We start from the raw sequence: 23,996 nt of genomic DNA, 5'->3' as shown, positions 1-23,996 counted from the left end.
TGACGAGCGGAATTTTAATATGCAGCTTGAATGACACCAATCAAAGTGATGTGCAAATGGCAGGGCCCAGAGACCCACCTAAGTGCCGCCAAGCAGGCGATGGGGTGGGCAAGGGGCGCCCTGCCGCCTTAGGGACTCACGTGTACTGGCAGAAGGTCACCTGCCCTCCTGCCTCCTTGCGAACCCGCTGGAACGTTCCCTACCTTGCCCGGGTGCTCAGGGGGAGCAGAGCCGCCTATGCCCCCCCACCTCCGCTCCCCCGATCTGGCTGGAGCTGCCACCTCCCCGGCCGCCGGCCCTCGGGCCATCAGCGCTCACGACACCGCCGGGGAGGAAAGGGTGGCCCACAGACCCACCTGCTGCTGCTTCCCTCGCCTGGATCTCATCGGGTGGAGCAGCTGCGCCACACACATCCGCACAAAGGCACCATTGTTCTCGGGCGGCGTGGCGGGAAGGCGGCCCCGGAAAACAAATGCCCAGGGGTGCAGCCGGACGGCTTCCCGCAGCCCCGAGGTCGCGATGAGGACGGCCAGGGCGCCGCGGGGGCACCACCGCAGGCCGGGCGGCAGGGCGCTGGGGCGACCCAGACACAACTGGCGGGTCCCAGCGGGGGCCCGACCTCAGTGATAAGTCCCACTCGACAGGGCGCCTGTGCCTTTCCAACCTGCGCTCACACGTATCCTCTTGCGGAGGGGACGGGGCACTCTGGCCCCTTCACTGGTGTGCGAGTGCCACGTGAGCACTGCAGTTCCACGGGGTCCCCCGGAAGGCTCCACCCCGATGGATGCTCCTCGGGGATGACGCCCACGTGCTGCCCCTGCCTGTAGCTTTGGGGCAGTGGTCACAAACGCCCACTATGGAGCCACGAAGCATGAGGCCCATGCAGCTACCTGTTTCTGGAACCTCGACTTCTGTGGCTCCTGGCTTGTTTCCAGTAACGCTGACAAGTGCTGAACAGGCCGCGTTTGGGAAGCTTCCTGCGAAACCGGAGGGAAGGCCCCCAGCTGTGAGAGACGAGGGGTCGGTGCTCGGGACCGGACACTTGGACGGTGACCGCCCCAGCAGCTGTCGGGTAGCGGGGCGGCTCCCAAGCTCTGTTTGCCCTTCTGAGGAGCAGACAGGCAGTGGGGGTGGGGCAGACCACTCTCACGGAGGCGTCGATGGGACACGTCCACGTCCTCCGGGTCCCTGGGCGGCCACAGCCCTGTGCCCTGCAGTCTGCGGACAGCCTGTGTGGTCGGAGAGGGGATGCTCTCTTGGCCGGCGCTCCTGAACCAGCATCTAAATCTGCACGGTGTGTGATGTGTGGCCCGTGTCTGCCAGGGCAGCCACAGGTGACTTCCGAGGAAAGACCCCATAAAACACGCTGAATTTGGGCCCTCCGTGTATTCCGACAAGAGAAGCGCACGGGGCCTGGGTCTCCCGACCTCACCTGTCAGTAGTGGGGGTCCCTTGCCCCTCTGGCTCAGCTCGGGGCACCTGCTCACTAAATCAAACCTTCCCTGTGGACTTAGGGACATGAGGAGAGTGAAGATGCTCTTCTGTTCAAGATCCAGAAAATTCAGCACTGAGAGGCCAGACCCGTGCCTGGCGCCTTCAGGAGAACCGTGCGGGAGGGGGGCGGTGGCCTGGCCGCTCCGCGGCGATCCCTTCGCCTGGGACGGGAGGCAGACCCGCCTGGCGAGCGAGGCGCGCACGACGCCTGCGTGGAAGTCACCCAGAGTCCAGGTCCACCCGGCACAAATTAAGCCACTTGTGACCTGGGAGAAAAACACAACCTAAACCAAGGCTTCAGAGGCGGGAGGCGTGCAGACGGCCACTCCAGAGAGGCAGTACCAACCGAGGTCTCGTTACCTTCCCCAGAACTATTACAGTTACTTAGAAAGAATAATGAAGCGTTGCACCTATGGATCCTTCAAGAGTGACAGCCACCGTCCGCATGAGAAGCAGGAAACCCATTAGCTTCGGGTTAAAAACAGGGAAAAAGGAGAAAGACGCCTCCCTCCAGACGGGCTGTCATTCGAGAGGAGCGGCCCCACCCTCGGCACCTGCAGAGTGCTCGGAGCCCTGGAAAGTCACTTTCTTCGTCTTCCCAGGTTCCATCTCAGGACGGGAAGTTACGAAGCAGCACGCCAGAGTGTGCTCTGCGCAGTCACCGATGGGGCCCAAGGGGGCTGCTGGCTACGGAAACTCCAGGGGCCCTTGTGTCGTTGAGGGTGGGAGCGTCCCACAGGCACGGCTCTGGGGTGACCCTGCCCCTCACAGGTACCAACCGGCACCTTCTGTCCCCCTGCAGGCACTGTCGCCATGGCAAACCAGCTGCAGCCAGGAGGCATCACACGTGTGCCTGCAGGGAAGGGCACGGAGAGGGGCCTGGCCTAGGCGACCCCTTTCAGCCACAAGGATGGCTTGTATAGCCACTCTTGCCCCAAGGAGACAGACTAGGGCCGGGCGGTACTGATTCCAGCCCCACCCCAGAGATGGGCCACACTCCTGCCCCCACCCCCCACCCCGGTCTGCTCCGGATCTGCCCCAGAATCCTCCGGAACCACCCTGAGCGGGGCAAACGTGGTACATGGGGGGCCGCCGACCTTGCTGTTGGACAGCCCGCAAGGGGAGACCCGGCCTCTGAAAGAAGCGAGCCTCACGCTTCAGATGCGGGATTTAAGTCCAGTCAGATTGTAAACAGGAGTGAGTTTTCTGGCACGTAGATAGGTTTGAAAAAGCTGGTTAAAGGTTTCGGGCTTCAAATAAACTCACTTTAAAACTGCACGCTCCCAATTATGAATCGTTTAGAAAATTGAGAATCTTGTGTCGTAAGGCTGTCCTTGGGCACTGCAGGGAGCAGGAAGTGACCTGTGTGACCCACACCCACACCGCGACCCTCCCCCTCTGTCCACCGGCGCAGAGTAATGCTCGGTTACCATGGCAACCAGACTTCCTAGCCCCAGGTGTCCCCTGTTGCTCATGACCGTGCAGGTGTCACCAGCTAGCCCAAGAGCAAAATTCAGAGCAATGACCTTCGCTGGCTTTACTGGTTTTGGATAAATATGAAAATTCTTCCTGTCAACGGAAATTAGATCTAGCAACAGAGATTTCTTAGGATTAATATATTCCAAATATTTAACATACATCAGGCTGAAGGGCACGATGTGCTACCGTGTCTCTGCCTTTTGTTTGCCGGGCATGAAAATTAGCCAGGAGCTTGTCTTGGAGCGGCCTGCCGCAATCCCGAAGACGCTGCCCGGTGTCCAGGTCACCCTGGACCTGCCCTGCAGGCTTGCGCCGCTTGGGCTCACGGTGCGGTGGGGGGCGGGGGGGGGGGACCCTGCTCTCTGACAACACCGGGAGGCAGGTCTGCTGGGAGGCTCTGCGCGGTGCGGGCCTCGTTCCAGCACTGCAGCTGAGCACCGTGCCCGCGGAAGTGGGGTCACCCTCGCCCCACACGGTCCTGAAGAATGACCTGCTTTTCTAGATCTTCCACACACTCCTCGAACACCTTCTGCTGTCCTCGATGCTGCTAAGAGGCACACCCTTGTCACCTGAAGGAGGGCAGGGCCTGGCCGACAGGAGGGGCCCGCGTGTCCAGTTATCTCACCCCGTGAGGCGCGGCCCGCCCCACACACCTGCTCTGGGCAGCGCGTACGTTCGGCGGGACAGGAAGCAGACAGGCGGGCAGCGGTCACGGAACCAGGACCCCGGGGGGCGCTGTCGGCAGCCGGTACTGCCCGGACCTTGTGCACAAAGAAGCCTGGGGTGGTGGCTTGGTGATGGGAAGGGGCAGTGATAGCCTCAGGCACCACGTCCGTGATGCCATCAGGAGAAGTCTCCAGAAGGGCTTTCTTGTAGGTCAGTGCACAGTGAGTGAGGACTAGGTTTCCGTTAAGTCCGCTGATGTGAGCCATCAGGAAGACCCCACACGAGCGGCCCGCGGGGAGAGGGTACAGCTAACCGGCACGCCACTGACCGCCTCGCCTCCCCTCCCCTCCCCTCCACCCTGGGCTCTCCTCCCCGGCTGGAGGCCCAGGCCCGCCTCAGGTCCCTGCCGCCAGCGCCCCCTTCTCCGGCCCGTCGGCCAGCTCTCTGCTTGGAGGCCACCCTTCTCAGGGAGGGCCTTCCCCGGACGTAACGTTTACAATCAGGCCTCAGCCCATCCCTGCACGGCCCGCCCAACACACACGGTGCCACGGACCGCGCGTCTCCCCGGGCTGCCCAGCTCCGCAGAGACCAGGCGAAGGGTGTTCAAGCCGATAAAGGAAGACCTGCCCACGAGGCACGTACAGATGGGGCCACTCGGCAGAGAAACAAAGCTGGGCAAGAAAGAACCAAGCGAGTTCGAGAGCTGAAAAAGAAAGCGTCTCAAATTACAGTTTTACCAGATGAACCTAAGAGCCGTCAAGAGGACAGGACCAAGTGAAAACAGCTCGACTGAAGTTACGCAGGCCGCAGAGCAGACTCTGTAAAGCCTGGAGAACAAAAGAGCACGGAGAACACACATCGTCAGAAGGCCCTACATATACACACGGGTGGAATCCTAGGAGAAGACGAAAGAGACAGGCAGGAAAAAATGGAGAAGGTAGTGGCAAAAATTATCCAAACTTGGTAAAAGACACAAGTTACAGATTGAAGAACCTCAGGGAATCATCAGACAGGATCCAAAAAACGTGCACAGAGGCGCAACGCGGCCTAACTGCTGTAAACCAAAGGCAGGACCCCAGCAGAGGACAGCGAGACATTACAACGTGTGGAGAAGGGACAGGGTGAATGGCAGCAACTCGTCAGGAGCGACGGAGGTGAGGAGACACCGAACCAGATGTGGACTCTTGCGCCTCCCGGACTCTCCGTTCTGAGATTAGAACCAGGAATCCACACGCTTTGCCAACAGCGAGGCACCCAAATCACGTGCGCAGAGAAGATGCCGAGAGAAAGACCTAGAGAGGAAGTGGAACAACCCCAGCACACGTGTGAAGGGAAAAACCATCAGCAGCACGGATAAGGCTTGTCTGTCTAAGCAGCACTAGACAGAAAGTTCTTCGCCGTCATAGCCCGTGCTTAAAAAGACTACAAGCCGTTTTCCTTTGGACATAAATCAGAGCGGTAATGCTGTGACCTCAGAGCCTTCTGTTAGTAGCAAAGAAATGGAAAACACCAGACATCATTATAAAAACCCCGCAGCCTATGAGAAAGCAGAACTTTCCCTAGTATTAACCACATAAAACCTGCTTCATTTGGGGCATTGCGATTTCATCTTCTCAGACAGGTGAGTCCTCCAGCCGTCCTTCACACAGTTAACTCTGGCCCTTCACCACAGGCCCCTGAGACCAAGGGCCCCTAAGTGTGGAAGGGACGGGACACAGCTGTCTGCAGAGAGGTGTCAGCTGAGTAGGACTTCTGGAAAGTTAGCTGAGAAGCCAGGCAAGAGAAGCAAACCTTCCCTCCTTGTGGGGAGCATTGTGCAAACGGTCCTGGAAGTTTTTTCTTTTTAATGTTTATTTAGAGAGAGAGAACGGGAGGAGAGGAGGGGCAGAGACAGAATCCCAAGCGGGATCCATGCTGCCAATGCAGAGCCCAGCGCGGGGCTCGGTCCCGCAAACCGTGAGATCATGACCTGAGCCCAAACCAAGAGCCAGGCGCTTAAGCAGCTGAGCCACCCGGGCGTCCCTCCTGGAAATTCTTACAGACTCAGTCTGAGCTAGAGCGCTACCTTTGCATAAACGGTAGTGATGCTCATTTTCTGTATCTTCATGGGAATTTGGATTACACAGGGGTATAGGTCTGTCAGACTCTCAAAGTGTGTGCTTAAGATCTTTGCATCTCATTGTGTGGGAGTTCTTTGTCGAGGGAAACAACCCGAACAGCTCAAAGAGCCGTCCTGCTGGCGTGTTTAAAACTCTCACATGTCCCTCTATAATGTTTGATTCTCCACAAAGCGTTTAAATATTTTTTAAAAGACTCATTCCCATATTCACTCTAAGCGTGGCTTCTAGGACAAACGGCAGTTTAAAACACTGCAGTTCACAGTTTAACTAGAGCTCAGTTAATGACCTGACGCTCAAGTGTACCCATATGGTGTTAACTCTGAAACGCATCAAAATATACGACGGGTTGGTGGACGGACAGAGAGGTGAGTAGATTAGCTAAATCACAGAAAAAAAAAATCAAGTAAGATACAACCTGTAGAAGTTAGATGGTCCGTGTGTGGGTTTTTACTATATAATCCTTTATTTTTATTTTTTTGGTATGCTGGAAATTTTTCATAGTGATGTGATTTGATTTTTTTAAACATGGCAGCTATTTATTTTTTATTTATTTTTATTTTATTTTATTTTTTTTAGCTATTTATTTTTTATTTATTTTTAAAGTTTATTTATTTAGAGAGAGAGAGAGCACACGCACAAACGGGAAGAAGCAGAGAGCGAATCCCAAGCAGGTTCTGCACTGTCAGCATGGAGCCTGGTGTGGGGCTCGGTCGCACGAACTAGGAGACCATGACCTGAGCCGAAGTCAAGAACTGGATGCTTGCCAGACTGAGGTGCCCCCATAATGACACGATTTTAAGAGTCCTAATCACACTTACCCTTAGCCACTGTGAAAATAATAAAAAGTTCTAAGACCTAAAGTAGAAAAAAATATGATCTCCTACATGGAAAGTTTAAAAAAAAATACAGAAAATGAGTTCAAGTATCAAACGGCATCAGCAGCACTGCAAATGGCGTTAGAAGGACTCCTGTAGCTGCTCAGGGACCAAGTGATTGTCACAAAAGCTGAAGAGGGAAAGGAACACATGTTTATCTTGAGTTTTTCAGAGGCACAAGATTTAGAGCAACCAAACCGTTGATGAAGGAAAGTTACTCTTAGAAAAATCAAGCAACCAACCGAGCAAAACTCTGATAAAAGCAGAGTGACGAAACTTGAGCATAGAGCACACCCTCCGGGGGCGCGGGGTGACTCAGTCGGCTCAGGTCATGATCTCGTGGTTCAAGAGTTCGGGCCCTGCATCGGGCTCGCTGCTCTCCGCGGGCACAGACCCGCTTCAGATCCTCCGTCTGCCCCTCTGCAAAACCCCTCTCTCGGCCTCTCCCCAACTTGCACGTGACCTCTCTTGCCAGCTCTCTCTCTCTCTCTCTCTCTCTCTCTCTCTCTCTCTCTCTCTCTCTCTCAAAAGTAAATAACCATTAAAAAAAACACAAACAAACAAGAACGTGAGCTCCAGACTGGCCACCAAGGCTACTGGCCCTTCACTGCTGCTGACGGAGAACTTGCTAAAGGACAGGTCAGGCTGGTGACAGGTGGCCTCAGCAATCTCACCGTCGCAGAGAGAGGGGAAAGGTGGTCCGAGCTTTCTGACCAGCAGCGACCGAAGTCCCGGCACCCACAAAACGTCCCTGCCCAAATCAAGGCTGACTCTGGAGTAGCCGGGAGCCCTGTGGCTGGCCCACCGGGCCTGGAGAGCAGTCCGCTCTGTGCAGGACTTTACAAGTCCTGTCTGGAGCACAGAGGGGGAGGGGCGTGGAGAGGCTGCAGGGGGCACCCATCGGGCGTGTCGGTGAGCACTTGGACACGGGGGCCGTAGGAAAGGCGCTTGCTTAGCCAGCCGTCCCCGAGCACGGACTGAAGGTGGGAGCTGTCCCCTCCCCCCACCCCCCGGTGTCCCGGGTGTGCTGGCGGTGCACGGTCACAGACCCCACCCGGGGCGGCACGTGATGAAGTGCGTCCAGGTGGAACAGCAGCACATGGGATCTGCGTCACGGCCGGCTGAGCAGGAAGGGAGGCGGTAAGCAAAGCCCGGGCCGCTGCCTGTTCAGGGTCACCGTCAACACGGAGATGGTGTGTGTGTGCTGGAGGGTTTTCATAATCAAAAGGTGAAGAAAAACAGAGCAAGGAATCGGCATCTACGGGGACATCCAGGACCGACTGCCGGCAGGCTCGTGAATCGCCACACACTGAACTGCGATGTTTTAAACTGCCACTTCTCCCAGAAGCCAAACTTACAGCGACTATGGGACTAAGTCTGTTAAGAAGGTATCTAAAAGCCTCGTAGAGAAAATCCCACGTCATCGAGGGACATGCTCGAGTCTCATGCAGGCCAGCAGCACGAGCACGCGTTTCCCGGGAGAGGAGCCAGGAGGGCAGTGGAAAGCCACGGTGTGGGAGCAGGGGGCCTCTGCTACCCAGACCGCTCAGGTGCAGCTCGGAAAACAGCTTCTCTTTCCGAGACAGGAGACCCCTGTTCAGAGGGACTGGCTTCTGTAAGGAGGCAAAGGCTCCGAAGGGGGCTGAAGGGTGGGGAGACGCGGCTGGTCGTGTGCCAGCTGTCACGGCCGCCCCGGGGCGGCCTGGTGTGGGAGGAGGAAAAGGGCAGAAGCGTGTTCTCTGCACAGAAGCGCACGCGGGGTGTCACATGGGGCCCGAGGGAAGGAAGGGGAGGATCCAGGAACCTGGCGCACGACAGCCACGTCGCCCAAGAAGACTGAGGACTCTGCTCCAGTCCAGTGGCCACGTGACAGGCGGCACCGTGCTCCCCAAAGCGCAGGGCCTGCACGTGCAAAGCCCCCTGGGGCTCACACCCGCCCCGGGCTCGGGCCCACCTGTTATTTTCTCAGTTGTCGTTTTCCTCGGGGATTATGACTGTAATTGCTGACTTTGGCACGATCAAAAGGGGGAAAAAGCCAGAGAGTTGTCCATTTGCTGATGCTGAGCCAAGTATCCCGGACCGGGTCCCGAAGCCACGTGATGGGGCGGCGGGCGCGAGCCTTCCCCCGCGGGCTGCACCGTGGTGTGCGTTCTGAACGGGCGTCGTGCCGAGGCGGGACCTTTGCGCGAGTCTCGCAACAGAACCACATACGTGCTTAGAATTTGGGAAGGGCCCGAGCCGTGGGGAGTCCGGAAACTTCTGAGGCCTGGAGAATGCCACCTGGCGTGGCGAGAAGCACGGCTTCCTGTCTCCTGAGTCGCTTCATCCCCAAGCCCTGGCCTTTTTTGAGGCACATCGCACAGCTCTCACTCAGATAGGAGGAGGTTTCTTGCCGCCCAAACACACAAAACCTGAGACACGGCACAGACTGAGTGGACAGGAGGGCAGTAACCTCACCCGGCCGGCGGAGGCACCGGGCGCCACGCAGCGCATCCCCTCCCCGCCTCTGGGGACCAACTCCAGAGCACCCGCAGCACTAAATATAGGTCAGGAAGTACTTCGCTGTCCTGCTTTCCTCACCTGGACTCCCACGGACTCCCACGCCCACAATGGCCCTCATCCATGGCTCGACGGAGACCACCGTCTCTCCGGCCTTGCCAGCCCCTCCCCACCGAGTCGATGCCCAGGACTCCCTGACCCCTCCTTGGACCCTCCAGGCACCGCCTGCGTCCAGCGTCTCCTGCCAGCAGCAGCCCAGAGCACCGGGCAAGCTTGGACCCGTCCAGACAGGAGACCGATCCGAGGGTCCCTTCCTGGTCTCAACACCCTGTGGTCCTCCGAAAACCTGCACTCCTCCCAAGCCCCCAGCACCGGCAGGCCACCGCAGTCCCCGCGCTCAGAACCGGCCCCCGTCCCCCACCCCTGTCCCGCCTCCAGCCACGAGCACCGTGAAGCACCCGGTCCCGGGAGAGGAAAGGACTTCTCACCCGGCCAAGGGCACCTGGCTGGGAGTGGACCTCACTGCGCCCCTCAGGCAAAGCTTCACTGGCTCCCTCTCCTCCTCTGGCCGCCGCCACCCGGGCTCCTCCAGTCCTGTGCCCAGCTCACATCTGCTCACATCTGATCTACCAATGATCTCATTTTATTAGAAGCAACTCAGTAAATATTAAGACAAATTTATTATTCCTTAATCAAAAGCAAAGATGTTCACTGAAGATAAACTGGAACTAAGGAGAAAAGCAGTCTGACCACCCAGAGGTAAAACTTACTAATTCCCTGATCACATACTTCAAAATAGTTTTGGAAGATTTTTGTAGAAGCAAATTGCAGGGGTGCCTGGCTGGCTCAGTCGGAAGAGCATGTGACTCTGGATCCCGGGGTTGATTTCAAGCCCCATGCTGTGTTTAGGGATGACTTAAAATATTTTAGCGGCGCCTGGGTGGCTCAGTCGGTTGAGCATCCGACTTCGGCTCGGGTCACGATCTCGTGGTTTGTGAGTTCAAGCCCCGCGTCGGGCTCTGTGCTGACGGCCCGGAGCCTGGAGCTGCTTCGGATTCTGTGTCTCCCTCTCTCTGCCCCTCCCCTGCTCGCGCTCTGTCTCTCTCAAAAATAAATAAAAATAAAATATTTTTAAAAATGGGATGTAGTATATACAATTTAAAACCCATTTTGACGTATCTTAAGTATCTTTGTGTGTCGTTACATCGTGGTGCTTAGTCATGCAGAGATGTAATTTTAACCAATTCTCCACAGCTGAACCTTCACGTGTATTTCCATTTTCTCCTGCCATGAACATGGTGCTGAGCCCCCCGCAGTTTGTCCGCACACCCTAATCCTGCCGCAGAACATCCTGAAGTGAGGCTGGTGACCGGCAGGCACGTGTGTAACCGGACAGCCACACGTCCTCCAGGGAGGCTGCGCCAAGTCCTGTGCTCCCGGCAGTGCCCACTTGCCCCACCGCCCCCAGCGCTGCCGTAGACAGTCCTTCCAAATGCCCACTGTTGGACACAGCAGTTGGTTGTTGGCTTGACAACCGTCCCTCGTCACCACTGGGCTGAATTATTTTACGTGCTTAGCTACGTAAAACCGCTCAGCAAACTGCGCACGCCGTGGAAACACCTTCCTCAACCCCTCAGTGCAGTTACTTAGTGGATGCCTACGCACACGTCATAACACAAACACAACATGTAATGTAGAAGACGTGTTATGGAGAACACGCACACACGTGTGTGTAAACGCTGCATGTTTGTCAACAGGTTCATTTGTTATAGTTCATATTTGGCTTCCCCACACGTCCCACGTGGCTTTTTAAAGACTTAATGTGCTAACACTTACCCCTTGTGCTGTGTACTTTTAAACTCTTACTTTTACAGCAGTTGTAGGTTCAGAGCAAACTGATGAGCCTCGCACCGTTCCCGTAGACTCCTTGCCCCGGGTTCCGTGGTGTTGACCCAGGCGTAGACCTGAGAGACCCCCATCACCATCTGCGTGTAGGCGGCCCCCTCCCCAGCCCCCAGCCAGGATCGCGCTGTGGGCGGCCCCTGAGATGGGCTCCTCCCACGCGGCGTCAGGCCTCTGACGCTCACGGAGGTCCCGATAGTGGTTCGCTGCTGGTCAGTGGTGCGCTGTAAGCATTCACACCCTTCCTGGCTCTGTCCGGCGTGGGGCAGAGAAGCAGTGCCACCCCGTCAGCCACGAGCACACCCAGCACCCGGATCTTGGTGTCTGACACCGTTCTCCGTGAAAGAGAAGCAAGGCCCCTGGGGAAAGAGCTGAATCGAGGGCTACAGATGGGAAATCACCAGAAGGGCCTGCGGCTCCCGTAGGGCTGGGACGTCGGGGGGGTGGGGTGCTCAGTAAGGGTGTGGCAGCCAGCCTCGGGGCTCCCCGCAGCCAAGGCTGGGCGATGAGCACCAAAGCAGGTCCTCGTGGTGCTGGATCCTAGTTTGTGAGAATAGAATGAGGGGCCAAAGCGACATAAACAAGTATTTAGTAAAGAAATGGGGGAGAAAGGGTAGCTCCTCCTCATAGGGGAACTGCAATTCACAACAGAAGGGATGACGGAAACAGGAAAATCACCGCCAGGACGTCACAGTAATGACGGCCACAAGGAAGCCTAAAGTCAGGGGACAAATCCTGAAGGAAAAACAGGGTAATCGCATAACCTCAAGAAACTCCCCCAATTTTCAACAGCGACTATGTGGCTTTAATGTACATACACAAGTCATTTGAGGGTGTCGCTGAGTCCCCCCTCCCCTGGGGTCGCGGGGCCCAGAGACCGGCTTCCAGAGGACAGAGAAGGGACGGGAAAATGCACCCGACACAGGACACACCCAGAAACACACCTCTACCAGGCGACCCAGGTCAGCATCACCTGTGGGGAGTCGTGAGGACTGAGACACCCGATCTGGTGACGAGAAGGGCACCTCCCCCCCAACCCCCGTGACCCATCTCGTCACGAGAAACACCAGGTAAACTCAGCGTGAGGGACGCTGTACCAAGTAAGTGACCAGAACTGCTCAGAACTGTCAAAGTCAGGAGAGTCCGGGAGGCTGGCACAGACCCCAGGGGGCAAAGCGGACGAGGCGGCATGTGCAGTGTGGCCCAGGAGGGGCCCCGGGACTGGGGGGCACTGGTGGGAGAGCTAGAGACACCCAACCACAGTCTCATCGAGCTGACTGTCCCGCCAGTGCTGACGTCTCTGTTCCACCAGTTACGTGCCACCTGCGGGGACGCAGGGCGGAGGCTGACGGGGACTCTGCAACATTTCTGAGTCAGAAGCTATGTCAGGACCACCTTTTCAGAGGTCCTGTTGGCACCCTTTCGCCAGGGACAAGCCACAGCCTCGGGTCAGCGCCCGGCTCGGCCCCGCCCCAGGGCGGGCACGCGCCTGGCCGTCATGAAGAGGACAGAGTCTCGGGGGCTCTGCCTTGTACGGGAGCCCCCCTCACCGTGGAAACCTGGGACCAAAGTGTGGCCGTGCCACTGCTAACCCCGAACCCACCCTGGCTCTTACCGAGGAGCACGGACCTCAGACGGCGCCTCGGAGGCTGCCTCTGGCTCCACCGTTAGTCTTCCATTTTGTGCTTTGCCTCTGGTTGCGGTCAGCCGACGGACTGTGGTCCTCTTGCTCGGCGCTTCTGTGCCCAGTTCAGGGCCGAGCAGGAGGAGGTGCTGTGTGCCCAGGCCCGAGGCTGCCACGCTGCCGGGCCAGCCACGCCCCGGACGACGGCCGCACGTGCCTCAACGCAGCCATCTCTCAGAAGCACCAGAACGCATGCTGCGGCTGTGCTGGCGGTCTGAGTTCCGGAGACACGTCATCGAAAAAAAAACCAGTGCGTTTTCTCATACACCAAGTCACACCCTCCACCGAGCATAGGGCCCTGAGCTGCCAGCGGCCTTGAGAAGAGTGACAACATAAGAATGTGCCAGCCTAGAAAAACCCAGACCGCTTGTCTCCTCGCGGCATCCGAGTGTGGACCCGTGCACAGGCTCACCAGGGACCAGCCACGCTGTGATCGAGCCCCTCCCCGTCCCACGTGCTGTGGTGGTGGTGGTGGGGACCCCGTGAAGCCCCAGCCCTCCTGCGCGGACTCTCAGGTGAGAGGAAGGCAGGTAGAGAGATGATAAGCCGACAGATAACGCAAAGACCCACGTCAGAGGGTGGTGGGTTGGAGAAAAACGAAACCGGGCCCGGGGCTGGGAAGCACGGCTGTGCAGGTGCAGGAGGTGGGCTGGAGAGAGGCATGCGGCCCTGGGGGCTACTGTCCACAGTGGGAGCAGCCAGTGTGGAGGCAGGTGCGAATGGACGTGGTACAAAAATTAATCACAATCCTGTCCGCACGTCAGTCTTCCAAACGTTCAAAAGCTACTCATCAAGGCTAATACCAAATGGAAAACCAGCAATGCTCTTCCTTGTCAAAGGTATTTAATGTTTGTTTATTTTTGAGAGAGACAGAATGTGAGTGGGGGAGGGGCAGAGAGAGACGGAGACACAGGATCGGAAGCAGGCTCCAGGCTCCGAGCCGTCAGCACAGAGCCCGGCGCGGGGCTCAAACTCACGAACTGCGAGATCATGACCTGAGCCGAAGCCGGACGCTCAACCGACGGAGCCACCCAGGCGCCTCCAGAGGTATTTAAATATGAGACCCACCACATGCCCATAATAAGTACAGGGATCGTGCTTTAAAAGAGGTACAAAATTCTCAGTAAGAGGACACAAGCCATTAAGAAGAGATGCGTTGTACACACTTAGGAACTATTAACGGCACTAAAACTGCACCGGTATCAGTGTCTCCATTCAATGAATCCACACAGACAAGAGCTGCTATTGTAACAGCAACAAAGCATGGCTTCCTCGCTTAAAATTTCTGTTTTAAAATATCAAAGCATTTACAAAAGAAACTGGCACACAGCTGCTACTCCAGGGCTAACCTAACAATGCCTCTCCCTGTTAGTGGCGTTGGCAAAGGTCAGGCTTGCCGATGCTGTGTTCCTCTTGCATCCAACAATGGGGCATCGGAGCCAGGAAGCTCCAGGGACACACGCCAGACTCTGGAGGTTCCAGGCCAGCCAGTGGCTGCAATGGTGTCTGAGGAGACCAAAGCCATTCTCTGGCCTCCCAGCTGTTCACTGTGATTCAGGACACATCAGCGTTTACCTGGCAGGGAAGGAGCATGGGGGCAATGGTTCCTCTTGCCTCAGACAGGCGACTGCTAATGCTGCAGAAGTAAAGGGAAGGACCCATCTCCCCAGTTGCTTTTAGCTATGACCAAATGAGATCAAATGTGATAAAAAAAAATGTGATCAAAACATGGGCTTAAAAATGATTTTTCCTAAGGAAGAATAATGCTCTAGAATATACATGGGGAAGAAGGCTGTGGACAAGTGGCTGTGTCTCTGAGCCTTACCCCAGCACAACTGCAGGTACCTGTCTCTGTGAACTATAAAGATCTCTAAGATGGGAAGATGGACAAATAGGTCAGTGGTACCCAATCTGGCAAAGAGTTAACCTGCCCCGCAGTCTCCAAATCCAGAGACCTATAAAGCATCCACTCCAGGTGGTAATAGTTCCCAAGAAAAAATCTCTATGAAGGGGGTGGGGAATGGGGAAAGGAAGTGACAGATTATCTAACATGTTTGATTCAGTAAAAATAGTATTGGAAGAAGTCAAATAGTTGTGTTGGTGAATTTGGAATGAAATGTTAAAGCATGATCAGAGATGAAAAACAAAGCAAACCAAAAAAGAAGAGGCAACTATTAACTCCAGGGAAAACAACGAGTTACTAGAAACAAGTGAGCACAATTTACTGTTGGCTCAGCAGATGACATTTACACAATGTAAAGACTGAATATGAATTTCATATACTATATTTGTGACACACTTGTACTGAGATGAGGGAAAGAGAAGGATATGGGAGGGAGAGTAATCCTTATCATTCATAATAGGAAGAATATAGAAAAAAGCTTAAGTGATACATAAATGTATTATTCAGAAATATGGAGATAAATACCAGCAATGGTAAAAAAGTAAAGGAGTTGCTCCAGGAAACAGAATGGGGGTGAGCAGAGGTAAAAGACACTGCTGTTTTTTTTTTTTTTTTAATTTTTTTTTTCAACGTTTATTTATTTTTGGGACAGAGACAGAGCATGAACGGGGGAGGGGCAGAGAGAGAGGGAGACACAGAATCGGAAGCAGGCTCCAGGCTCTGAGCCATTAGCCCAGAGCCCGACGCGGGGCTCGAACTCACGGACCGCGAGATCGTGACCTGGCTGAAGTCGGACGCTTAGCCGACTGTGCCACCCAGGCGCCCCTCACTGCTGTTTTTGTTATAAGCTGTGACATACAATTTCTTCCTAGTCCGTGCACATTTCCAATGTTTCTTAGAATTAGAAGAACAATCTTAAGGCCCAATTATCTGCTCACAGTGTAATAAAATCAGAAACTGGTCAACAAAAGGTACCCTACAAAACCCTGAGGGCTTGGGACTTTGGAAGCTCTTCTCTAAACAGCACTCGGACCAAAGAGACATCAGCACTGACAATTATCAAAGTATACTGTGTGCCATTATCAGGAAGACACTGGACTCTCAAACAGGCAGAGTGGGTGGCCAGAGACACAGAGGGGAGTGGTCACCTGCCTCTATGCTTTCATTAGCAGGTAGGAAGAGATGGAAAATTAATGAGTTAAACAATCAACTCAAGATCTTAGGAAATAATAAACCCTTTCCTCCCAGAAAGAGGAAACAACCTATAAAAAGTAAAAATTAATGAGCTAGAACACATTTTTTAAAAAATCAGATAAAACCAGGTATTTGAAAAGACCCACCATGGAGACAACCTACGGCTGTTTTGACCACAGGGATAAAGGAGGGAACAGACAAGCACTCAGTACTGCCCAGGAGCTGAGCTAGAACTACAGCTGGGAGTAGGGGTGGAAAGGCCACTTTGAATAGCATGCAGCCATAATGGTAACAGCAGGAGGGTGTGGGGGACGAGTGTGTGGCAGTCGGACAGACCCTGGCCGCAGGGACTTCAGCAAGTCTCCAGAAAACAGGGTGGTGATGATAAAACCATGGTTCTCAACCCCCAGGGGACCAGCATCCAGGAGACTCAACAGTTCATCAAACGTGATGTCACCATCACAAACATGGGCTGACAAGAGACACTGTATTAATTCCAAAGCACATGGCTCTGCCGCATTTAATCTATAACAACTTTCCTGTTCTAAAGTCTTAAGTTGGATACAAACCCTTTTCCACATTTCTATTTCAAGTCATTGGAAATAAATCCAAAAGCCCCCCAAAAGCAAATGCTAGTTAAACATCCACATCTACACAATTTAATAAAAATAAAAGGCAATTTAGAAGCATTTCAGACAAAAGCCACCCACATGGATTCAGAACTAGAAGTGTGAATAAAAGCAACAAAATGCTTCTTTTCTATTCTAGAGTTCTGCATATTAAAGAGATAAGCAAGTTTCAGAAATAGAAATGGGTAGCTAGATGTGATGGGGAAAATGGAGAACAAGCAAAATGTTAACGATCACGTAAGGAAGAAAGGTCTTTAAAACAGATTTTCTTCTAGGTCTTAGTAATTCTCACCAGATAGTCCTAAGTGAAGAGAATGGCCCATAATCAGCCCCGTCTGGGTGTGCGGTGACCTTCACCTGAGCGTGTGTGCACATGTGTTCGCACACAGATCTGAGGAGGCATCAGGGTAAGAGAATACCGTAAGATAGGGGTTACCGGGGGGAAGGAGCAGACCGTAGATGCAAAAGACCACACTGGAAAACAGCACCATGTACCGTGTGTGCACACGAGGGAGGAGAACCCAGCACCTTGAGAGACTTGCCCAAAGGGGCCCCGGCACCCCAGACCTGACTGTCCCCTTTCAACACGCTGGGCTGAACACTGCACACCCCGGGGGACAACTGTGCCACGTGGGTCACAGCCAGGAGCGCCTTCAGTGACGCCTGGGGCCGCAGCCCCTCAGGACGGCTCCTTCTCTCCAGGAGCATAGTCTCCCTGCACTGGTGACCCCAGGGACCGGAGAAGGGAACAGTGGTGTGCCGACAGAGCCAGCCAGACAAAGAGGATGGCGGAGCCCGTGGGGGCGGAAATGAGGCAAGAATACTCCCCCTGGCACCCGGGTGGCTCAGTCGGTTGAGTGTCCGACTTCGGCTCAGGCCATGATCTCACAGTTCGTGGGTTCGAGCCCCACGTCAGGCTCTGTGCTGATAGCCCAGAGCCTGGAGCCTGCCTCGGATTCTGTGTCTCCCTCTCTCTTTGCTCCTCCCCTGCTCACACCGCTCTCTGTCAAAAAATAAACAAAGATTAAAAAAAAATTTTTTTTTAATTAGAAAAAAAGAAAAGAATGCTCCCCCTGGATCAGGACCAGCCCCAAGACCCTGACGGAGAGAGCACCAGAAATTCCAGGCAGCCCGGGTCACTACGGAGAACACCCAACACAGGCCGACAACAGGAGGTCTCTGGGCCTGGTTCTCAGGCGGTCGTGGCCAGCCAGGGCTGCTCACAGTGCATAAAGGGCAGAAGCCATTCAAGACGGTTCCTCTCACTCTGGAAAGGGCTATGCCTGCTAGTTGAGATGCTTCCCAGCCCACGCAGATCACACGGGAGCTCTAAAGACCACCTGGCACGGGCTTCTCTGTCCCTCCTAAGGACCCGAGCGGACACGGGCTTCTCTGTCCCTCCTAAGGACCCGAGCGGACAAGAGACCAAATCCAAACAATGCTGAGCGGCCAGTGTCACTGGCGGGGAGCAAGGAGAGGGAGAGCGGACACCCACGGAGCCACGCGAGGAGAGTGTCTGTGTCAAGCCCCAGCACCCCGGAAACCACAGGGAAAGACGCCCCCGAGAGGCTGCACAGCCCGGTGAGCTCACAGGCCAGGACAGGAGAGGCTGCCTCTGATTATGGGAGTAATGCGATTACGAGAAACTGCTTTCTCGGGCTTGGGGGCTGGGAAGGGAATTAGACGAACCATCAATCAGAGCAGAGGATATGAGATCCGGGCAAAGCGCAGAGCTGGGACACAAGGGTCTGGAGACGGTTTGGTGGGATCTGCTGTCACGGAGTCCGCCCGGCCCTCGGAGGCGGTCTCATCGGTTCCTGCAGGCGAGCTCCGCTCCAGCACTGATAGGTTTTAATAAAAACTTCCAATTGGACCAGTAAACCCCTCATGAAGCTGTTTTTAAAGCACGAATTTAAGAGCAGCAAGGGTGAGGGGTCGCAAGCAGCATTTAATTCACGACGGCTGGTGGGAGGTGCTGCTGGGACGGACACCGGAGTTCAAGGGTCCAGGCCACATTCGCACCGATGCCAGCACAGGACCTGCCTGAAAAGCGCACCTAATGAGGCAGCAGCGACCAGAGGAGAGTGCCAAACGCCCGGGGGGCTGCTCCTCTGAGCACAGCCACAGCCTGCAGGGACTCGCTCGCGCCTGACGCCCCCGCACGGCACGTGTGCACCCCGCCTGCACCTCTGAGTGCCGCGAAACACCGACGGTGCAGGACCGGCACCCGCCCGCCCGTCCCCACAGCCCACCCACGGACCTCCTGCTGCCATGCGGCCCTCCTGGCCTCGGGAGATGGCGGTCGGCCCCCAATCTCCTCCAGGGTCCTGCTTCCTGGCCCTGTCGGTGAGGACTACACCCGGCGTTCAGCACACCAGGATAAATGAATAGCTCATCCACTGAGCTGCTTTCGGAAACCAAGCGTCGCTGACGCATCTTGTTCTCGGCCAGACGGGCCTGCAGTGAAAACAGAACGCTCTTTTCCTACAAAGGAACGTCCCGAGCCGTGGTGCCCGCCGGAATCCTTCTCTCAGACCCCTCGCGCCCCAGGGACGGGTGCCTGGGCGGTCTGACGCAGGAGGACCCGTGCTACTGACTTGCTTCCCGTGTCCAAGCACCGCGTGAGGTTTCAAGCCGCGAGCCGCACCTGAGGAAACGAAGCAGGCCTGGGACCGCAGCTGCCCACTGTCCCGGCAGCGCTAACGGCACTAACGAACGTCCGAGCGTTCACGCGGCCTGAGGGGCTTGTATCAGTTTCTACCTGCAGTTTCCCGCCCCAGCCGGGCTGCTGAGCCTCGGAAGGAAGGGGCCACATCTCCACGCCCCTCAACAAAGGACCTTAACCACGATGGCACCAAAACACAACACAGCCCGTGAGGCCACAGGCAGAATGACGAAAAGCTACGGAAATACCACCCCCTTGAAAGAAGACTATGGCATAAACCAAGCGCGCTCAGGGAGCTCATGCCCACGTGAACACCAAGGTTCCCGAAGCTCCTGATAGAAGATCAGTGTCGGGGGAGGTGGGGACCCGGACCTGCCTGGGAGACCGCCTGGAGGCCAACACCAGCACATGCTGGGGTCCCTCAAGCTAAAATCACAATCCGAGTTACCAGATCCTTTCTAGGGCCGGAGACACTCCAGAAGCCTCAGGGCCTCGAACAGCAGAGAGGTCTCATCATGTGTGTGTCTGGGCACAAGGGCCCTGTGATGGCTCAGCTCCTGGTCACGGGGCCTGTCCCCTCTGCAGCCGCCAGCCGGCCTCCCCTGGTGCCCGCGGCCGGCCCAGGCCCGGAGGGGTGGAGCCCTGCATCGGCTCCAACACTGGGGGGAAGCCACACGACTCAGTCCCGAGGACAGGGGGCCCTTCCTGGGTCCCCACCTCACCCCAAACAGGTGGCCATCAGGCCTCAGGCCACATTGGGAGGCTGTGGGCCAAGAGCAGCCCCTTCTGGGCAGAAAAGACCGGAAATACCAGCTGGCCCGGCCTGCTGGTTGCTACACGGCTTTCAAGGACGGCGCAAGGGCCCCACCCTGAGCTCATGATCATCAAAGAGCACTTTCCGCTGGGGAGCAGGAAACAGCACTTACAGGGGACCTGAATTAATTACCTTTACACCCACTCTTTGAAGTAAGAGTTACCAACCCAGTGGCCTTCAAGGCACAGCCACACCAAGAGCCTCGGCAGAGAAACAAGCGGCAAAGCAGCCTCCTAGCACCCGGTCGACAGTGGCCTTCCTGTGTCCTGGAGCAAACAGCCCTACTGCCATGACCGTCACCTTAGCCAGAGTCCCAGCCGGCTGCAAACAGGCACTCGAGAGCCTGGTCCCGGGACAGCAGCAGGTGCCACTGACGATGGGGAGCAGGCCCTCAGGACCGTGGAAAATGTTCCAGACACTTGGACATCCTGAGAAACGTGTGGTCGTTCTGAACAAGGGGAAGGCACTAGAAAGAGGATGCGGCCCCGCGGCCCTCCTCCCAAACCGAAGGGAGTTATACTCACCCACCGCATCCTTACAGGGTCAGAGAAGGCGGCAGCTTGAGTCCGCAGAGGAAAACAGCCGTGCCCACTCACGGCCTGGCCGGCGAGCGCACAGAACTTCCCACAGGGGCGGAAGCGGGCTGCGCCGTGCGTGCCCAGCGTGGCTGCCGGGCGCTTGCCGTGGCGCAGGTGTGGCTAAGGAGCCGCACCTGGTCTCACCTGATTCTCATCAAGCCGCACCGCGATGGCTGGTGACGGAGCAGCTCCAGGGGCCGCGGGACGGGGCCTGAGTTCTCCGGGAATGTGTACCCCGTGCAGCTTAGCGCTCGGCACGAGACCCAGTGCGGGCGCGGCCTCGTCAAAGTCCACTTTGCAGAATAGAGACACGATAAGTGTAACTAAAACGAACCCAGAACGGCGCGGATACACAGGCCCAGAGGGCCTCCTCCTCGTAAGAACCGAGTTCCTGCGGGCAGCCCCAGGTGAGGCCGACGGGCCCCCGCCCGGAGGCCTGAGTCCTTTCCGTTTGGTGGCTCTGGGGCTTGGTGGCCGGGCCGGTGGCTGTCGTCCTGTGAGATTAGCAAGGGAGAGAGCAGCCCGGGATGCCGAGGGGCCGCACCAAGCGCACCCCACATGCCGCCTTCTTCCTCGGGGGCCTGCTTCCACAGGAGACGTGTCAGCAGCGCCACCGGCTCCCGGCGACGCAGCTGGGGCTCAAGAGCGCCAGGTAGCGCCCACGGATGCACAGGTGGGGGACAGACTTGTTTAAACTCGGAGCAAAACGGAGGCTGTTTGCCTGAGTCTCCCGACGCCAGTGTTCCCGCCGAGGACGCCCTTGCGGCCTCACAGATGCCCGCAAGGCTCGGGCACCGCCAACCCCGGGGACCGGAGGGGCTGGGGCTCTGGTCTCTGCCTCCATTTCCCACGTGAGGCCTCGTGCGGCCCCCTCCCCACGCAGCTCTCCTAAGTGAGGGGGCTTTGGCAGAGGGGCCGGCACGGGTCTCCCGAAGCCTCGTCGCCTCGGGGGAGGCAGGCCGCGAACCTCGGCCACCACACCTGCCGCTTCACCGCCACAGGCGAGCGCGTCCTCTGGCTTCACGACCACCGATTTTATGGTAGCTATGGTAACCGCCCCAGATTCAGGGCACGGGCGCTTTTCCCACCTGGAAAGGGAGTTAGGGTCTGCCGGGTCTCGGTCACAACTGGAAAACAACCATACTCCTGCAGCCGCAGGTAAATCAAGCAGATTTTAGCAAGACGAGAGGCAGAAGGCAGGTTTCTTGGAGGAGTGTCTCGCGGTCACGTGGACCCTAACGCTCTCGCCGACGGCGAACTTCACGCCCAGACTTCCAGCCTCCCCTGCTCCCAACCGCATGAGGCTGGCAGGGTACTAGCTCGCTCTTACGGTTAAGAAGCGCTCCACGGGCAAGGGGGACGGGGAACCATCCCTGCTCTCTCCTGGCCTAAAAGTTAAAGACACAAGCCCGAGAAGGAAGGCCGCACGCGGACGCAGCTGACCACGACCACGACCACGCTGGCCGCCCCTGATACCGAGGGTGCCCGGCCGGCTGAGAAGGTGGTGAGGGACACGAGCCCAGGGCAGACGCAGAGCCTCACTTTCGATTTTAAATTTCGACTCCGGCTTTGTCACCCACCTTTTAAGGTAATTGAAGATCGGAGAAACAGTCTGTGTTCCTGTTCCTCTTGCCAGAATCCGATGCTCTTCCTTCGAGTTGATGCCCATTTCTGTGACTTCAAGCGTCTTTGCCTGCAGAACCCCTCAGCAGCCCCGGCAGAGCAGCGGGGACAGCCCGCAGGTGCCTTCCTGTTGAGGACGCGGTGTGGCCGGCCGGGGGGGGGGGGGTCCTCCCTCCTCTCTGGCACTGACAGGCGTGCTGCAGTGATGTGCCTGTGGCATCGCTGGCTGCAAGGAAGCTTCTCTGGTCCTCTTTGGTCCTCACCCGTCTGACCACGATGTGTGTGGGAGGGTCTGTGGCATGCGCCTTTCATTCGGGTCTGGACAGTCCTCGGCTTTTATTCCTTCAACGTTCTTCTGCCTGCTGTCCCTGCTGGCGTGCGCCCCACCCCACTGCACGGCCAGCAAGGACACCCTGTGCCCAGCGCCCCTGCCGGCCCTGTCTGCTGCTCTGTCAGCCGGGCGGGGCGGTGCATCTGTGCTTGGGTACCGTCATGGCTCCTGCTGGGGCAAACCCACCCCTTCCTTCCCCGATGGCTCCAATATTGGGGTCTCCCCTGCTGCCTGCAGGCTCCTTTTCCCCCTGCGTGTGTACATCTAGAAATTCTTGTTTAGGTCAAACGCTGTGTAGAGAAACGGTGGGTCCGGAGCGGAAGTGATTACCCAGAAGTGAGCGTCTGCAGTGAGGCTGTGGTCCGGCAGGGAGGGTCGGCGGGACGGGGTCATCTGGCCCGAAAACCGACTGTGCTCTATGAGCGACCCAGCACGGGGCCTGGGGGCAGCCTCTCCCCATGGCCCTTGCCCACCCGTCGGCAGAGGAGGGCCCTTCCCAGCCTCCTCCTGACCCCCTCCAGCCCACTGGGCAGCTGAGTGGCAGCACAATCGCGGCCCCTCCCCAGGACACGGCCTCTGCTTCAACCCCCTCCCCGGGGCCTCGGGGCTTGATGTCCCTGCCCCAGGGCAGTCTGTTCCCTCCAGCACGGGCCACCGGGGAGACCCTCTTCGGCTTCCTGCCCTGCCTGCCCCAGGCCTTCTCGCGTGCCCAGGGAGGCCCGCAGACTGGAGCTCGGAGCTGCCACGTCTGGGACAGTTGCGGGGGCCTCTCCTTGCCAACCCCCCCGGCTCTCGGGCTCAAAGGTGAAACCAGTCACGGCCCCACGCTCCCGAGCGGGCGCTGGGGGTTCAGACCCTGCAGCTGCTCCACTGTCTGGGCTCGCGTGGGTCAGGCCACGAGGCGGTCTCGCACAGCACCCAGCCCCCGCTCCCCGTGGGACGGGAGGGACGGCTGTCGGGGAGGCTGTCTCCTTCTCAGCGTCCTGCTTGCAGATGGCCAGGACGGGGCTGGTGTGCTTGTGGGTGTCCCAGGGGGCCTGAACAGGACATACGCGATCCCCGGGGCGGGCCGCTTCCTGCCGGACCTTCAGCCAGACACCTGGCAGCCCCCTCAGGCCATCCTCACCAGCACCCCTCCTGCGTCACTCGTGGTCCCGCAGGGGACGGCCCGCGTCCCCGCCAACTGCCGCTCTCGCGTCGCGTGCTCTCAGGAATGAGGACACGTCCCCCGAGTCCTGGCAGTGCCGGCTCCTCACCTCTGTCTGTGCTGGCACGAGCACAGCCCCCGGCCTCTGGCCCTGGTCTTGGCCGTGCTCCCCCCACCGTCCTGCCAGGCCTCCGTGTGTCCGGTGCATCAGGGCGTTCTGTCGATCTCCTCTTCCAGCTGGAACGTGACTCTGTGACGCCGAAGCCATCGCCGACGTGCTCTTTAGGGCTACGCTTCCTGTCCCTGTGCCCCCCTCTGTCTTTCCAGATCACTTGGATTTCTCAGAACACCACTTTGTCCAGCATTTTACCCGCATCTCCACGTGTTTCCGGT

The 23,996-nt window shown here is 57.2% G+C and overlaps 1 protein-coding gene across 9 annotated transcripts in view; it reads right to left on the bottom strand.

Annotated features, from left to right (window-relative positions):
- Positions 1–23,996, bottom strand: part of LMF1 (lipase maturation factor 1) — a 93,333-nt gene that overhangs the window by 46,990 nt on the left and 22,347 nt on the right. The window contains exon 1 of one of the 9 annotated variants that reach the window (XM_047837739.1): positions 22,083–22,934. The exons of the other annotated variants lie outside the window; for them this stretch is intronic. Coding sequence (XP_047693695.1) covers positions 22,083–22,437 — 355 coding nt within the window. The 5' untranslated portion in view covers positions 22,438–22,934. Of the gene's footprint in view, positions 1–22,082; positions 22,935–23,996 lie in introns of those variants that run through there. 9 annotated transcript variants of the gene reach the window in all.

Source organism: Prionailurus viverrinus, chromosome E3 (genome assembly GCF_022837055.1).
Source record: "Prionailurus viverrinus isolate Anna chromosome E3, UM_Priviv_1.0, whole genome shotgun sequence".
NCBI classification, from domain to species: Eukaryota; Metazoa; Chordata; class Mammalia; order Carnivora; family Felidae; genus Prionailurus; species Prionailurus viverrinus.
The sequence above is the reverse complement of the archived record's forward strand: the minus strand, read 5'-3'. Positions and strand labels throughout refer to the sequence as shown.